Source organism: Eleutherodactylus coqui, chromosome 1 (assembly GCF_035609145.1).
Source record: "Eleutherodactylus coqui strain aEleCoq1 chromosome 1, aEleCoq1.hap1, whole genome shotgun sequence".
NCBI classification, from domain to species: Eukaryota; Metazoa; Chordata; class Amphibia; order Anura; family Eleutherodactylidae; genus Eleutherodactylus; species Eleutherodactylus coqui.
In genome coordinates, this window is record NC_089837.1 from 127,295,183 (window position 1) to 127,313,842 (window position 18,660).

Here is an 18,660-nt window from a genome sequence, read left to right on the forward strand (position 1 = left end):
CCGCGTTTCGTGACATGTTGGTCCACTTGCTGAGCTCCCGCCCTCCCGCCATGTCACTGTGACCAGGTAGATCTCATCCACCAGCAGGTGGCGCCCGAGGCCTCCACAGTTCGCCTTATGATGATGACTGTGCTGAAGCCTCCCAGCAGGCGAAGCCCCGCCCTGAGTCGTGCACAGCCGCGGTGGGCGGGGCCTGGGGGAAGCGATATTTAATGTAACATGTGAGGCCGCGGGCGGCAGCGCACAGTGTACACAGCGGGATGGGGCGGCTGGCACGGACTGAGGACAGAGCCGGGTAGGACTGGAGAGCCTCCTCCTCGCACACCGCGGACTTCTCTCCTCCAGCTCTGCGGCCGCCGTCCTGCTCTTCTCCTCGGGCAGGTAAGTGGCCGGACTGCCGCCTGGAGAACTTTTTGGGACTGCGGGGAGTTGCGCCGGAGCCGCCGGGTGCTGCGGGCTCAACTTGGACAGAACAAAGGATTCTCTCGGGACCACGTCGTGCGGCCGGCGGACTGCGGGGCGGATGCACTGGGCATATAGGGGGCACTTACCGGCTGCTGTTCTCACCACAGCACCCACCCGGGGGGCACAGCGACCCCCTGCACCGGAGATCGGGGAAAAGTTACTTCTGGGCTGGACCGGCAGCAGGTGGAGAACAGATTGTGTACCGGGACCCGGAGCAGTGCGGGGGATCAGGACTGCTGGACCTGGGGGCCACTTACTGTACACCTACCTGTAGTACGGGGGCCACTTACTGTACACTTACCTGCAGTGCATATACTGTACACCTACCTGTAGTACAGGGGCCACTTACTGTACTTACCTGCAGTGCATATACTGTATACCTACCTGCACTACAGGGCCACTTGCTGTATACCTGCCTGCAGTACATATGCTGTATACCTACCTGCTGTACAGGCGCCACTTATTGTATACCAACCTACAGGACATATACTGTATACCTACCTGCTGTACAGGGGCCACTTATTGTATACCTTCCTGCAGAACATATACTGTATACCTACCTGCAGTACAGGGGCCACTCACTGTATACCTACCTACAAGGACCATGCTGAGACAATATACTGTGTACCTACCTGTTGTAAATGGATCATGCAGGGACAATATGCTATATACCTACCTGCAGTACAGGGGCCACTTACTGTATACCTACCAGCTGTACTTGGACCACACAGGGACAGTATACTGTATACCTACCTGCATATATGTGGACCATGCAGGGACAATATACCTACCATACAGGGACAGTATGCTATCTACCTACCTGCAGTATGTGGATGATGCAGGGACAATATATTGTGGACCATACAGGGACACTATGCTAGCTACCTACCTGCAGTACATGTTCCATGCACATTATTTCTGCTTTCCTTAGTCCTTCTGCACAGTCATGAGCTATGTAGGTGATGGCTGTGGGTGGTCTATAGGGTGCCGAGTGCTTATGGACTATTGTACTCTGGTAGAGCGCTTCCCGATCATTAATTGCCACATTTAAGGCGATGCTGATGGGGGTCTGCGTCTACAGCCCAGCGGTGTACAGGATGTGAGCACTGTATACGCTGCTGCAGATACCAGGACAATACACAGTGATTCATTATTATCACGCTCCCCAGATATCTGTATCCACCAAGACATGATTCACCCTTCTCATAAACGGTGCAGGATGATAGTGCTATGTCCCGCCTGGCCTCTGGGATGTCCGCACCAATCTTGTACACCTGGTGAGACTATGAGAAATTAGGTGGCCGTGCGATAATTTCTATTGACTGGATTCCCCGGTACACCATGTGATAAGTGGTATGAGAGCACCTACTGTAGGGATGTCAGGAACGCCTGTTTTAAATTCTTGCTACAATTCCCATAAGTTGCCCTGAAAGAATTGTGCAGGAGTGCCTCATGCCTGGTGGTCCACAAAGCCCCTTCTGTATCACGCTGGGCATTATTACCATCGACGATGCAATATTGCCCCACTCATAGGCACATGGGTTTTGTGACTTTGTGTAATGGGGTTGTGCTGTGTAATGTGTGGGATAGGCGCAGTCGTTGTATTACATACAATGCTATGTGTACATCTCACTACTTGACATCATCTCTCAACCTAGTTGTTTCCTCGTCTTTTTCTTAAAGGGGCACTACTCCACGTAATGCCTGTGTTATAGCCTCTTGTGGTCTATTTGAGTAGTCTCTTTTCTTTAATCGGCTATTTCAGATCTGGGGAGGACAAATTAATGTTCTTCAATGGGCTTACTAATCCAAACCAAAAAAAGTACTAACCCCCCCCCCCCCCCCTCCTTTCCCTGTCATGCTCCATCATCATTACTTTTCCTCACGTGTCTCCAGTTCTGAAAACCTGCAGAAACCTTTGGCCAAGAAGAGTGCTATTGGTGGCTCTTTCTAACATTGACTTCGAAAAGCTTTTTCAGAAGTTTACTTTCATGCCAGTCGTAAATCAAAGTAACTGGCGTCAAATTTATTAAAGGGGTATCCATAGAGTAGGTGATAAAAATCTTATTGTTTGTGGTCTAGCCACTGAGACTCACAATAACGAAGGTCACGTGTCCCCCTTCTCCTTGCAGTGATGTGGAGGGTGAAAACTGCATGCATGCATGGTGCTCACAATCATTTAAAGGGATATGCCCCTCTCGGCTTTATGACTGAGATGGGAAACTGCTACTATAGTTACCGAGGGCTTCAGTGTTTCCACTGAAGGGAACCGGAGCTACAGAAACAGCATGGCACCCTGGTGGCTGGAAACGGAAAGCTGGGTTTTCACATCTCAACCATGAACATCCCCTTTAATGGCACTGCCAGACACTTGTACCCGGCTATTTCCACCAGCTCCATTAAAACTAATTTACTCTCTGCTGTGTAAATACAGCCTAAGCACATCTCATAATTTGCATCTTTGGTTGTGTCCAGGTATCAGAAACTGAAATCTATGGCCGCTATGAGCCAGCCTACACATGTGCTGTAAGTTACACCGGTTTCGGCTTAAATTCTAGTAAGTGTTGGACCGATGGTGGTTCCGCTTTTCCATCCTACTTTTCTTCATACTATTTAAAAGAGATGAGAAAAACCTAAAACGGCAATATATTGCAGACTATTGTGCAACTGCAAATGCCAGAATTTAGGTGCAAATGTTTCGAGTTAGCAGCAGATACAATGGGGCAGATTTACAGATCCAGGCGTACCTGCCGTACCCATGGCGGTTTCCACTGTAGTGTGCCCCATATTCCCCATATCAGGTGCACGTCCCTTGGAATATGGAGCACTCCGGTGAACAATGCCTGATGCCTGATTCTATCTGCTGTTCTCCTAACATTTTCCCAAATCCATTGATCTTGGCCTTCCTTGGAAGCCACACCTGTGTGACCGTCTGTCCTTAGTAAAACAAGGATGGACCATAATTGCATTTGTCATCGTCTATATATCCTTTGTATATAGTTTTATGTTGATGTGTAAAGTCAGTTAAACACAACCTGACTGTTCTTCTTTCAAGGCCAGGCTGAGGTTATTGTCTGCTGCTATCAGCCATTTTGGATGACAGTCTCTTGGCTTTGTGCTTGAGTGATTCACTGTAGAGAGGGAAGTAAGGCAATGTCTATAGTTATTACGTCAACCTCATGCCGGGTTTCTACATTGTTTTCAATAAAGCGAGAACGACTTGACATGTTTGACCTAATTAACCCAATGCTGGAACTCTGACGTCCAAAAGTGTCCCAGTGTTCAGAACTAGAAGTGTTTGTGATCGGCTGTGTGTTCTGATGTTGGGCTTTATGACGTAGTGCCACCAGGTGGAAGAACACCCAGTGTGGGGGTAGAAAACAGATAAACTGGGCACAAACATCTACAAGGAAATTCTATCTGTGGTTGTAGAACAAGTATGTACTGTTTCCAAACCACCACACGTGAAGGGTGGCACGCTGCTGGCAATCTTGCCCATTTCCTGGGCACAAATATGAGCACTTCTGCGTGCGGCCTCAACCCGCACTTGTAACGTCCTAATCCTTCCTGTTCCTGGTGTGACACGTGTTCACCCTACAAAAGTGGCTTTGGAAAGTTTCCGTAATTTTATTTTTCCCCCGAGCCCTAAATTAGACCTGAGAAATTGGGTTAATGTTCATCTCCACCCTTCAATCAGGTGACGACTTCAGGATGAGTTGGCTGTTTGCTTCCAGTGTGACCTAACCGCGGTGCCTGCTAAAGACTCCCCGAAATAAAGCGGCGTCCTTCATGCTGATGTGTGATGTTGGGTGTGTGTGCGAGTCTTGCGCTTGGGAATGAGAAACTGCCATGTGAATGTGTCAGACTGGGTGTGTGTGTCAGAGTGCAAGATAGCGAGTGAGACAGGGTGTGGGCATACGCATGTGACCGTAGGGCGGGCTCCTGGCCGGCTTGTGCCTATTTGTCATATATTATGGGTGGCTTTTCAGTGCTCAGTGTAAATAAAAGGTAAGACGTTGCAGAAAATGTCTGGTAGCGGTGAGCTCCAGGTATTTGTGGCTTTGAATGCTCAGAAGCAAACCACCGCAATGTGTAGCATACATTCCTTCCTGTCTGCTTCCATGGATGATAATGAATGGAGGCGCCATCTGAAGATTAGGTGAAGTTATGATTGTCTACTTAAAAGTGGTTTTCCAAGACTAAAAAAAAAAAAAAAAAATTCTATGGACAGGGAATGGGTTAAAAAATAAAAACACACGCGCGACTTCTAAAATAGTCCTATGCAGGACGCCTAGTCATTACTGCTCTGAAAGCTGCAATGTCCACCTGCCATTTATTGTTCTTGTGACCCGTCAGTCAATCACAGACTTCCGCAGTGATAATACTAAGAATCGCATGTAACTGCTGTAGCTTCTTTCTGGATCAATGCGGTGGGGATCGGGGGCTCTCAACCTGGCTAAGATCACTCAAAAGGGATTGTCCTGCCTCTAGCTGTTGGAAGCAGACAGCTCTATACAGTGTGCAGTGGCCCAGGTTGGTATTGCAGGCTGAGTCTTACTGATGTGAATGGGTACCACTCTAGGCCACTGTGCAATGTACACAGCTGTCTGCTTCCTGCTGCAACAAACTGGAAGTGGGTCAACCTCTTTTAGGAGGTGATTATGGCAATTTTTTTTATTTTCCAGCATTCCCTACCCATAGAATTTTTTTTTTTCTTCTAATCTTAGAAAAACCCCTTTTAAGGAGTATTTAGTGGTGATTTTTAAGCATATGTCTTTCTATGTAGTTATATTTTGTTTTTTTCTCTTTACCTGTAGAACAGACTGGAGACTATGATGAGTAATATGGATGGCTCATTGCAATTATTGGATGCGGAAATGAATAAAGACTGTACATTAAAGATGGCAGAAGTATCCAATGTGGACTGTTCCAGACATTCGGATAAGATTCCTCCGGTGAAGCCATGTTTTAAAAAGAAAGCGGCCCAAAAAATCTTAAACCCCGAAACCCTTCAAGCTCTGCGGCCAATCTTTACTAGTTTTTTAGGATCTGGGACTCTTAATGGAATATTTGTATCCAATGATCAGGCTGGAAACACTAGTAACTTATGTGAACCCCTTGTCAAAAAGGCTCTAGACATTGACCAACATTGCCCTCAGAGCAATGCACTAATATCTGGGAATACCAGTCTTAGCCCGGTGACGGAGCACACGGCATCTGTTCACGCAAGCCAAGATCTTGAGGAAGACCAGTCTGGTGTATTGGAGAGCACAGAACCAACATTTCCATCGGAAACCACTAGTGGAACTGGTCCTACCACTGCCAACAGCTCCTTCCAGGATCCTCTCTTACAAACAAACTCTAGTGATTCTACCAACTCCATCTCCTTGGACAAGATGTTAGAAAGTTACTCCTCTGGGTTATTCCAGGACACCAGCTGTCTGGACCAATACAATGTGAGCCAAAACAATAATTCGAACGCTGGGATATTCGAGGACAAAACCGAGGAAGCGTCTCTACTGCTTGTGTTTGAACTGTTAAACCAGCTGCAATACCACGTCCATCCGAAAGATGGGGTGGACATCTGTGTGGACTTTTTACAAGGGTTGTGTTTTTATGGGAAAGATTGCCAAAAGCATCACACGGTGCTGCCCTATCATTGGCAAGTTAGGAGGAGAACCACAGGCGTATGGCAAAGTGTAAATGACGACTCGCAGGAACATGTGGAAAGACTGTACTGTAGCCCAGATAGTGACCGGATCAAAATGCGATATCAGTAAGTATCTCATCCGATGACTTGTATTTCATTTATTGTGTTTGAGTTCATTTTTACCTTGAATGATGGTGTTTTTATCTGTGGCACTATGCACCTTCAAAAGCGTTAAGAACTCTGTTTGGTTTCCGGTTTTCTGTTCCTTTATGCCCGCGTGGCCCATTTAGACTGCCCACTCTCCTATGTGAACATTTACCGTTCAGTTTCGCTCATTTGAACAATTGGGAACTTGGACTGTAATACCAAGCCTGGCCACTGCAGTGAGAATGGAGCGGTCTGCTTCCTGCAGAAATCTGCTCATTGCTTGAGCACATGGGCCTGGTGAACATCTGATCTGTGGGGATCCAGTCTGGCGGAACTCTTCCGATCTAAGGATAGGCCGTCAATAGTTTACACCTGGACAACTCCTTTAAGGAGTGTGGCTACAAGCCCTCAGACATACTTAATGTTACACATGAGATCTGGCGGTATCTTAAAAACAGTTTTACGTAAGTTTTCTGATAATTCGAGCTGCAGCGTTTAAGAAGGGATCTTGTTGGCTTAGATACTTAGAATATTTCAAAACACTTTATTTGATGTGATTTACTAAATCACATAACCCTACTTAGTTCACAAAGCTGATATTGTGGCTCTACAGCTGCCTTGAAAATCAGCATTACAGCAAATAAAATAATTAAGAGTGTTAACGTGAGGTGGGATGATGAGTAACGTCTTACTTGGGGGGGGGGGGGGGGGGGGTGTATGCTTTTTTTTTTTTTTTATAAGGGAGCTGGTAAAAATGGCACATCTTATGGCAAAGTATTACAAGTGGCCAGTGATAACCTTCTGCTTGTTGAGATTCTGTTCTTCTGAATGTTGAACCAGGTAGTAAGTTGACTTGTTGGCCCTCAAGACTTAGGGTGGCAATACGCATCAGATAGACGTTTGTCAGACACCACTTTGGCCAACCGCTTTCTGTCTTGACACCCCATCCTTTCCCAAAACACATGCAAACTTGGCTTGGCCGAGCGTGAATGTGCCTTGTGTTTAGCAAGCGGTGAAAGATGCCCTATCAAAGAGCCTCGTGTGGCGCAGAGTGTTAAGGCAACAGAAATGCTGTCCTATGCGCTCACTCACGACCTGAAGGTTGCGGGTTCAATCCCCGTGTGGTTCAGGTATTCGGTTCAAAGTTGACTCTGCCTTCCATCCTTCCGAGGTCGGTAAAGTTAGTACCCAGCTTGCTGTTAGGTAAAAGATGACTGGGGGAGGCAATGGCAAACCACCCCACAAAAACAGTCTGCTTCGAAAATGTCACGATGTGTCGTACCCTAGGAGTCCGTCATGTCTCGGTGCTCGCACCAGGGGGGCTTTACCTTTTACCTAATTGGCCTGTCCCAATGGAATGAGCAGGCTTAGTTGTATTCACTCCCAACCGTTTTCCTCAAAGTCTTAATCTGATACAGCTAATGTGAAATGAGCATTAAATTTGTAATGTGGTTAAATCACTTAGAAATTGGTGCCAAGTTTTGTGGTTGTTTGCAGTTGAAGTACTTCTGTTGAGAAAAGGCCTCGTCAGTATCCCATGGTCGCCTCCGTCTCCAAGTTATTATAAGGCAATGCTGAGTTGCCTGGCTACAGGACACAAATAATTGAGTGTTGATGCTTCCTGAGAAGCTCCCAAACAAGCCAATGCAGCATATGATTTGCATTGTTACCACATTACCAGGCCAGGACTATTAATCTCTTGTGGTCGGACGGGCTCAGCAGTCCTATCAGTGCAGCGGGACCGGGAAGCGCCGGCTCAGCACTCTGCTTGGTCAAGGGAGGCCAAGTACGAGGCAGCTTCTCTAGTAACCCATGGCTAGAAGTTGTTTGTTCCTCTTGGTTTTAAACAGTTTCCTTGGCACTGCAAGAAAGTTGTGTCCTGTCATCCATAACACTACCCATTGTTCTACACTGTTAACTAATAGAAACAGCCTGCTGCTTTATGCTGTTTTTATAATTTAGCAATCATTTATTTTGTGGTGGCACCTGGAATACGACCTGAGATAACCTTGTCATTGCACAAGTCAGCAGGAATGCACATAATGAATTAATCAGACTTAGTACACTTAGAACAGCAGGTACACCAGTCATGTGTGGTGATGGGGGTTGTGGTGCCCACATCAGGCTAATTTGCGTTGGGACATCTAAAGCCTATTATTGCTTGGTTGCTACCATTTCCACTAGGTTGTTAAATAATCCCATTTGCTCTTTATGGATGTGGAACATTTGTTCCTCTGCAGTAGTGTCCCTTCAGTAGAATCGTTCTGTACTGGCGTTCTGAAAGAGGTAGTTTGGTTTAGAATATCCATTTGCATATACCTGTTAGGAATTAGTTTTATAGAGAAGTTGGGATCCCCAGTTCTTGGCCAGAGCGGAGAGCAGTTACAAAGAGTATCTTTAACCTTTTTAGTGGGATCTGGAGGACTTGCATTACACAGACAACCCATTGATATGAAGGAGCTGTGTAATGCTTCATTTCACCTGTGGTGGCACTGCAGGAAAATTGAACACCTACTTGCCAGATTTCAGCCGATCACTAGGGGTTTTAGCAGGGGGACACTTTGTGATCAGTTTTATTGTTAAAAAATCTCTTCTAGCAAATATGGATTGTCTGAACCTGAGACTTCCTTTTAGACCCATCCATCATGAATGTCAGCTTTCCAGGACATGGATTGAATGACATGTCTATTTCCACAGACGCAATATATATTTTTTTTCTGGGCATTTAAATTTTAGTTGTCCTGCCCATCACTGTTAGCCTGGGTTCACACTGGGTGTATTTACCGCGGAAGTCTTGCAGTTTTGCCGCAGTGAAAAACTGAGATTTCTGCGGGATAAGCACAGGTCCAAAACCCGCGGTACTTAGTAACAGGTTTTGGAGCGGCTTCGCCGCATGATTTTCCTTTGCTTTCCCATAGAGAGGAGCAAGGCCACAACGGAAGAAAAAATGGACATGCTGCGTCCCAGGAATCCACGACTGACTGTCCGCCCAGTGAGGATAAGATTTTTGACAAATCTCGTCCACATGGCTGGCTTATCCCAGGATTAGCAGCCGCAGGGAAATTCTGCGGCAAATCCGCCTTGTGTGAACCCAGCCTTAACCTTTTTTAAATTGATTGGTTGATGAAAATTTCATCTGTTCTTTCTTTTCTCCTAATTTTATATAATATTTGCCCTGCCCCATCAATAACAAATTGTAATTCCATTACGAATTGGCACTTATCTTTTTGCTTGTTGGCTGTAGTTACTTTAAAAGTGCTTGTATGACATTAGAAAGAAGGATGTGCTTACTTGTTCGCTTGTTGTGGGTTTTTGGTTTTTGTTCTACAAGGATACAGTGCCACACTGACCTATAGGCTGTGTCTGGTATTGCAGTTCAGCTCCATTCTTTTTTTTTTTTAATTTTTTTTTTTTATATATGGCTAAACTGCAATACCATACATAACTCATGTACAATAGTGGTGCTGCTCCTGGAGTTAGAAAATAAAATAAAACCTTTATAATCTCTTAAAGCAACCCTCTGGTTTAGGTACAAAAGTCTGTTCTGGGGCGGGGGTATTTAACTACAGTTGTACTTCTCGAACTATCCGATCCATCAATTCTGGGACCTGGTTTCAAGATGGCTGAAACAATCTTTAGACTACCTAATCCCCAATGTACATTGGTAGTGTTAGACTAATTACTATACCTGCTCTCTGATTGGCCAGAGCTGCTCATGTGATCAGGACTGGCCAGAGAACAGTGTGCACTAGCTAATTCAAAAAATTGCTGCATCCATCTTGGATGGTTGAAAACCGGGCCTGAAACCAGCTAATCAGAGGGGTGGTTCAACATAGAAATCCTGTAATAGTAGCTACACGTAATAAGCACTTTTAGCTCCTTCTGGAGGTTTCCTACTTCCCATATCTGTCCTAACTTCTTACCTTGCCCTACACATCATGTTCTAGAAAATTCCTCTCTAGGCAAAGCCAATGACAAGATGCTACTTGTAAACTGCTATTTACTTACGGAGGGTTGACCTTTAATTACATTTAATTAACTTAGCATTAAATACAATGGTGACGTTGGTGAAATCCTACAAAACCATGTTTTTCCATTGCATCCTAGTTACAGTACTAAAATGTAGAGGGGAGCTATGCTGTAATCATAAACTAATTTCCCTTGGAAGGAGCGTACACGTGCTCATCGTGACCTTAGTACCTACCGCCTGCCAGAGATCTGCACCATTGATTTTCCTCATCAGTCTTAAAGAGGCAATGAACTGAAAGCACACGGAGAAGTAACTCCTAAAGAGTGCTGATGACATCATTGATGCCCATGTATGTAAATGTTTCTGTAGGTTCTCCCAAAACAAGAGGTCTGACATGGGACCTCACTGGACCGGAAGACCCGGTGCCATCATGGGTCAGATGCTGCGGCTAACTGATGTTGATATTGTATATCTTCAACACGGTAGGTGGGCTCCGTCGTGGAATCATGTATGGTTGGCCAAGTGAGGATGGTAGAGGAGGATGAGAGGGGAAATATTGGCCATCCATAACAGCCGGTCATGACCACTGCAGACTACACTGTTTCGGAGTTCTATGTTTAATTAACTTGATGCTCTCCAGGACTTGGCAGCACTAGCGACAAACCCGCAGTGTACAGGGGATGTCAGAGGGGCTTTAAATACATGCTTTCAGCAGTCTGGGGACGATCAGCAGCGTGTATTCCTATTTCCATATGAAATGCAACTAATTGGTTTTTACACAGACGATCCAAGAAGCCGGGGCTCTTTGAAGTGTCTTCCTGGAGATTCGGCAATCAGAAACGTATTCACTATTTGTTTCATCAGATAAACAGTTTTGGGAGCATCTGTCGTCCGCCAGGCATGCACTTTAGGGTTATTTAACCCTTTGCTGGCCATTGATGGCAAGGATTTTTTTTGTTGACCGCACATCAAGCCTTTCCCTGGAGGGCTATCCATACATGAACAAGTGCTTCTACTTCCCGCACCCGTGTGCTGTACAACGGTATTAACAAGCCTAGCGGAGCGTTCCTGTCCCGTACGTCTTTGAATCAGCCTGCCTGATGGTTTTCTTTGCCTTTCCGAGAAGCTCTAGTTCTTGGTGTCTGCAGTAAACCATGAGCTATATTGGATAGGATTGTCATAGTTGACCTTTGCCATATGTGTGCCATATACAGCAGAGCTAGGCCCGCTCTTGGGCTGTGTTTACTGAGGGTGGTACAAGATAACGTTTCTGTATTCGTGCTATCAGCACTATTTATGGGCTTGTATAAAGCGGCTTAATCATTCATTCCAGCAGATTACAGAAGATGAGTTATCGGCCCGATGACACATTAATTACACTCCATGATCTTCCATGAGCAAAACAGTCCTTTATTTTGCCCGAGAATGTCTTTTGCAGGAAGGTGCTCAGGTGTTTCTTTATAACCAAAGCAAACTGTTGCTTCTCCAGTGTATTGAGCGCTATTCAAGAGGTTTATGGGCTTATTACCCCGGCTTGGCCATAATGTGATAAAGTACATTGTGAGTACACCAACTGAGGGATAATTCTTATTAAAGGGAACTTGTCACCTCCTATAAGCACCAGAATTTAGTTTACGGTGCTTATAGGATGGGTCCCACTGAGTCGAGGGTATAATATTTATATTTACCGGGCTCTTTATTCCTGCACAGTCAGCGTGAAGTCAGTCAGTCTTTTCATTCAGCCGTTCACCCCCCCCCCCCCCCCCCCCCCCAACTCAGTAGCACCTACCCTATAAGTGTCAGAACTTGGTTTATGGTGCTTATAGGAGGTGACTGGTTCCCTTTAAGATGCAGACTCCAAAACTTTATGCCCCATACATAAAGGCCCATTTACATGCAGCGATTTCTCAAAGCAATGGTATATGACCGATAATCGTTGCCTGTAAACGCCGCCATCGTTCACTCTTTGACTGAACGATGATTTTAAGGTGAGCTTAAAATCCATTGTTCAGCGGGAGAGGGATAACAGGAACCGCATGCTGTGTTTTCAGCAGGTGCCAGACATTACATTGTATTCTGCCAACAGCCCATGCGAGAGCAATGGAGCTGTATGCAGAGCTCAGACCACATACTGGGCTCTGCAGACAGCTCCCAGAGGCCCTTTTACACACAAATGAAGCTAATAAAGTGTAAATGGATATTAGTGGCCATTAACACTTTATGCAAAACGATCGCTAAAACTGTCAATCTTTCACGCGTTTGAAAGATTGTCTTTGCATGTAAATGGGCCTTAAGACTACCCTTGCACATGAGCTAGCTTTCAGCTGAATGCTCATTTGGCCAGCAGCTATATCTCCCAATTTTCCACCCCCCGCGAACACACAAATTCTCAGTCAATTGTACAAGTGTCTTACGTGTGAGGGAAGAAAGCTGCTGCCAGACACCTCTTAATCTTCAGGGAAGGAAAAAAGGCCAGACAGTTGGAATACAACAGCCCTATCTCAGGGGTGAGCCAGGAGGCCGCCATACACATAGGATGATCAGCCAGGCCTATCATTATCTGTGTTCAGCCAATCTCATGTCCAAGGACTATGTATGGACAAACCATGAGCACTCTACTAACCATTATCAAGGGCAACATTGATGGTTTGTTTACGCTCTGAAAGACTATGGGTGTCCATTGGAGTCTACAAACACCTATTGATTACATCAGGCTCTGTGCAATGCAGTACTATTGGGGGAAATTAGCATTTATTAACATTGCTATCAGCTAATCGCACTTTCATTGGGAAACCTGCAGTCTGCATTATTTGATGTAGCAGCCGTGGCATATAAACCTGAGATTTGGTGGAGTTTTCATGTAAGTGGGCACCATTTACCCAATCCAGAGCCGTAGATAGGAGGCTGCTGGCTTCTAGGAGGTTGGGTCAATCAAAGGAACTAAAAACTGATTATTCTAATGCGTTTAGGACTCATAACTAGAGTGCCAAGCACTTCATCTGCAGATGGCATGCACCGCCGCTGACCTGCATTTTACATAAGAGACTTACTGTATTTAGGTTACCTCTCCAGTCCCTCCTATCTCTACAAGCCCCCATGGTTTCATGTCACAGCGTAGAAGTCATTCTGCTCGGCTTTGTCTGCGGTTATTGATGACTTCGCTTCTTGCTCCATTTAACGGGTACACAAAGGGCTTTTTTCAAACAATCTTTACTAATGGGTTTTAGTTTGCTTATCGAAAAGTTCTTATCAGTGAAGCAGGATGTAACACAAAAGCAGTTCCATGGTGACCTGAGCTGCTCGTTTCCCACAGACTACATGTGGTGCCGCACCTCCCCAAATAACATGTTATATTGTATGGCAAGCCATATTCTATATGTACTTACCTAATTGTCACTGTACAGACGTGCAGAGCCCTAGACTAAGCGGTTCATTTAAGGGCTGTTTACCCTCGATCAAGTATATTACTCTAATTTCTTGATTGGATTGTCTCCTATGAGATCATGAAGCTTGGGTAAGCCAGTTATAGTGCAGGATCTAGTTTGTAGACCATTAGGCATTGCGTCTCGCATGTACCGCTCAGGAGTCTGACTTTTACAATATATAGACGTATATGAAATTGCATGTTGGTTTTTATAAAATTACAGCCTTGTGTGTGGGGGAAAAGTGTTCTTCTCTATAGATACACCTAGTATTGCTTCGTTGTTGGAGTCTGAGGTTGTATATAGGTTAATATAAAAAAAAAGAATGGGAAAGTCTATATAGAATTATTTATTATGGGTTTAGTGTGTATTCTAGCTGTCTTACATCATATCCCCTGTGGCAGTTGATGGCGTAGACCACCCACGTTTACCAGCTCTTTAGTAGTTCTAGGTCATTGTCAAGGTCACATGTCAACGGCGGTGTAACTTCAGGGTGCTACAGTCTTATTCCCTCTGACGTTTGATGCCTCCTCTTCACATAGACCATAGCTGTTGACAAGACTGCGTTGACTTCATTGACCTCAGCCCATCGATGGCCGTCTGTGAACAGCTGTGTGAATCAGGGTGTTCATATAGATTACACTTCATGTAAAGGCACCATAAGGGTAACATCATTCCATATGCAGTACCTTTTAATATTATTGCTATTAATGGTTTAAATCTACTCCCTTCTGAAGTTACCAAATACTTAAGTAGCGAGAACCAGCACAGCGGTAAACAAAGGAAGTGCTCATTGTCTTGGGTTCAGATTGTCTGCAGAACGTGCACGGAGAAGAATAACAACTGAAAAACAGAATTCAGGAACTGAAAACCTCTTCTGTTTGCACACACCTAGCACCACAAGATAGAACAGATTACTTCTTGAATTTGACTTCAAACCACATCGGCCAAACTGCAACTTAAAAACTAAAACAGTTACCAGAAGTTGCTGAGTTGTCCTTTACCATCACATTCTGAAAGCCATAATGCAGGTAGAGCTGAAGAGATGCAACAATGTAATTATCTCTGAACTCACCCTGCAGTAAGCTGGCAAATGGCCCTTGTTCTGTATGCTAATGAGGCATCTAGGAGGCCACTGTGCTGTCTGTCCAGATTTAGAAGTCCAGCTCACTGCAGGGGCGTGAAGGTGAGATAATACATTGTTAGTAGATACCTGTAGAGAGACAGATTTTATCTACATATTATAGTAGTTTTGTGGTGTTTTTAATGGTCAGACTTTTTTTTTTTTTTTTTTAATTAGGGCGATAATCAGTATAGCCACCACTTTTGCCCCACCACAGCTTTCCCAGGAGTCTAATGGCACTTTTTCCCAACTATACAATGATCCGTTTAGCTGGGTTGAGACCCCCTTAGTCTGGAATGGCTGGTATTAATTACTACCCAGTGAGTCTAGAATTATTTAAGAACTATTCTATTTTTTTTTTCTTCCCCTCTGTAAGGGACATGCTAATTCCTCAGCACATCCTATTTCCCAGAATAAGGGATTTATTCCTCATTTTTTAATACCGATCAGCAGTTGCAGTGACTTCCCTGTGTTGTACATGCTACCAGGCATGGCGTAAAGCGTTTCCGGCCTTGCGATATATGCTATAATAAAATAATGCTGCATGAGTACATTCTCTAAAAACTAAAATCACATCCTGGTTCAGTTTTGCAAGGCATACTCCTCCAAACCATGAAAAAAAGCACATTGCGTGTGTGTCAGTCTCCTTACACGCTGTCCTGAATAATCCCTTAATCTGCTCGTATTAGTCTATATTTTGTTAGCCTCCACAGCCCTGGTCATATTTTGTGTTACTGCTCTTTGTTGTATTAGCAGTTATGATTACACATGGACATTTTGTAACTGCAGAACTTTAAAACTTGATGGCCTGTCCTCTGTATGGATTAAAGGGGCTACCGCACTCGTACGAGAGCTGCGGCTTCCTCGCAAGTATGACCCTATTCAATCCAATTGGACAACATTGCAATACTCAGAACAGCCGCTACACATAGCATGGGGTTGTAAGAATTGTATTCGCATGTAACCCTTGAAAATGCCCCAACGACTGCATGAAATGCTGCAGCCCCTTGAATCAGCTAATTAGGGTCTTAAGTGTCTTTCTCCTAAATATTGGTCTATTTTGAGGACCGGGTCTGGCAGCCCCTTCGATTGCTGCCAATGTGACTGGAATCCATTGATAAATGTGTCATGATTCTAACATGCAGTACCGTTATTGGGCACTAGAGGCATAATGACCAATTGTGTCCTTGGTGACCTCACCATATGCGGCATCTCCCGTCTCATGTCTCGGAATAATGTAACCTAATTACACTAGGCTTTTCTTTCTCCGGAAATCTGTAGTGAGTTTAGAAATGGTAGGAGCATGACAATCTATTAAACTTCAATCAGTGACCCCCACTTTTCCACACCCTCGCTGCGCCTGCTTAAAATTCATCTGTCCTTTTCTAATCTCACGCAGCAGCCTGAGTAATTATGGGCTGAGGATCTGAATGTGATCTGTGGGTGTAAGTGCACTGTGCCGTGATTAAAATATGCACTATAATATCAGTTCTAATTAGCCAGTCAGCTTTCCCACAGGGTAGGAGGCATGAAGCACCTCGGCGAGAAGTACAAGCCTTGCAAGAAGGATACAGCTTGAGCCAAGTGAAATGGAATGTTAAAATGTACAAAGGAGGGCTAAAAGGCGGATTAACTGTGAAGATATAGGAGGTCGCCTACATTAACCGGAATGCTTGAAAGTTCAAAGTTGTGGTTACAAATCCTACACAGCCGTTTCTTGAAAAATTGCAATGCAACAGCTCACCCCCAACCCCCATCTGCAAGTCACGCTGCACAAGTGGCCGCCATTCTGGTGGCCGCCATTCATCAGGATAGCTGCCATGTACTAACTATTACATTTCCCATGCGGTAAACAGGGAAGGCTTCCCGAAATAAAATTGGCTGATATCTGGACCTGTGGCAGTCAGTTGATCGTCACACTGGCTTCGACCCATGCACCTATAAGAGCAACGCATGACATATATTTCTATTCACTGATTGCAGGCAGTGATCAAGAGATTGGGTGGGATTAGAACACAGAGCATACTACTACTAACAGTTCAGCACTTTCATTCGTGATTAAAGTGACACCCCTGTTTTGGGACACAATACTGCCCTGGGACCTGAGGGAAGAGGTATCTTGTCTGTATTTGATCTTCTCAGATCCCCTATTCCACCAGATCCGGGTCCTGTTTTTGCTGGCAGAGATGGCCACTGCCATTTTCTAATGCTTTGCACTGCTCTGTAATTGGCCAATGTTGATCACATATGAAGCGTTGGCCAATCACAGAGCAGGTATAGTGCATTGGTAGTCTTAACACTTCCAGTGACCTATCGGTGATTCAGTAGAGTAAAGATGGTGATGGCCGTCTCTCTTGCCTGAAAACTGAAACCAGAACCGACTGGTAGGAGGAAATAAAGTATGGGTAATATACCTCTTCTGGTCTCGGGATAGAATTTTCTCCTGAAACAGTCGCTTTTTAAGCATTAACTGAGGGTACACCACTTATGTTAATTCTGTAGGTGTTTTACGGTGCCCATACGCCCTCATTAGCTGTTGGTCGAATGCTTGTTTGGTCGCCAGCTATTTCTTCCAACTGCCCCATGCACTGGGCAGTCATGTGGTCTCAATGGTGACAGTGCTAAAAGCTGCCATCAGACAGCTTATCTCTAGGAACACAAAAGATCGGGTGTTGAAATTAAACTTGCCTAATCCCTTTTTTCCTTGACATCTGACTAAAAGTTGGAAGACCCTCATGCACATGCGACAGTCGTGTGGTCTGTGGCGATCGGCAGGTTCGGGTGGCTGTTCCCTAATATGTATGGGTCCTTAAGAGTGATAGAATTCTACATGTTCTTCTATTGTAGTTGCCTGTTGTACCCAGTTTTCTGTTGTGCAGCCTGCTTTCGTGCCGTGGCTTCTGCCATCTGAGGGTTGCATGACAAGATTTTCTTAAATTTTCTTTATTTTTAGTAAGACAGGATATTGTAAAATGCATATCTATAGTGGTGGTTTATCTGTTCGTGCTTCAATGCTAACATTCGTTGTGTCTCTGCGGCTACCCGCATCTTCTTGCTAGCTGTGCCCAGTGCGGAGTACAACAAGCAGATGTAACGTTCTGGTACAGAACAATCTGAGCCACCTAGGAGCTCCTGATAGGAACACCCTGTACGAGTACACTGTGCACGCTAATGAGGGGTATGGGGCCCAATGACACAAAGAAACTCCTGATTTGTGTTGACTGGGAAGTGGTGTGTCAAAGAGTGCAAACTTTGACAGATATGACTCTTGCAAAACAGATGACTAAACTAGAAACCAACTAAATTAGGCTATTCAACAACATTGTGTTGATGACATATGTGACCCCAGTGTTTCTATGTAGGAGATTAGCATCACATTTAACAGTTTTGTGACCACATCATGGATGTAAACTTGTTGGGCTTCCTGTCGGAGAGATCAACGTGATGATTGCTACTTTGTGGCAGCTGACAGTGTTTTCACATAACATTTTTTCTATTTGGTTGTATAGTTTAAATTTGGGGCTCAACACATTTAAAGGGACTAAGCTATTGATGACCTATCATCGGTATCAGATCGTGAGGGCCAGTCTGCCTCAAGGCAGATCCAGGACCATTACTTGGGGCCCTTCTTGACGAGCCAATTTATCGTTTGAGGAGCAAATGATATCAGCGCGTTCGCACTCGTGCAGCCTGTTTAGACTGGTAGGTACATAGTTGACTCGTTCTGAACGCCATTGGAAACACTACATGGCTTCAGTTGTTCTTCCTGACCCGTGGGGTGTCCAGACATGGGGAACTCTACTCCATCCGGAGCATTGTGCGAGTCTACATGTCACTGACCCATAGAGAAATCTACCTATCTGACTCATTAACTCCATTATTG

The 18,660-nt window shown here is 44.9% G+C and overlaps 1 protein-coding gene across 1 annotated transcript in view; it reads left to right on the forward strand.

The window, feature by feature from the left end:
* Positions 1-226: 226 nt before the first annotated feature.
* TIPARP (TCDD inducible poly(ADP-ribose) polymerase) overlaps positions 227-18,660 on the forward strand; it is a 30,925-nt gene continuing 12,491 nt past the window's right edge. Inside the window, exons 1-2 of the mRNA XM_066600223.1 lie at positions 227-381; positions 5,283-6,241. Coding sequence (XP_066456320.1) covers positions 5,298-6,241 — 944 coding nt within the window. The 5' untranslated portion in view covers positions 227-381; positions 5,283-5,297. The remainder of the gene's footprint in view (positions 382-5,282; positions 6,242-18,660) is intronic.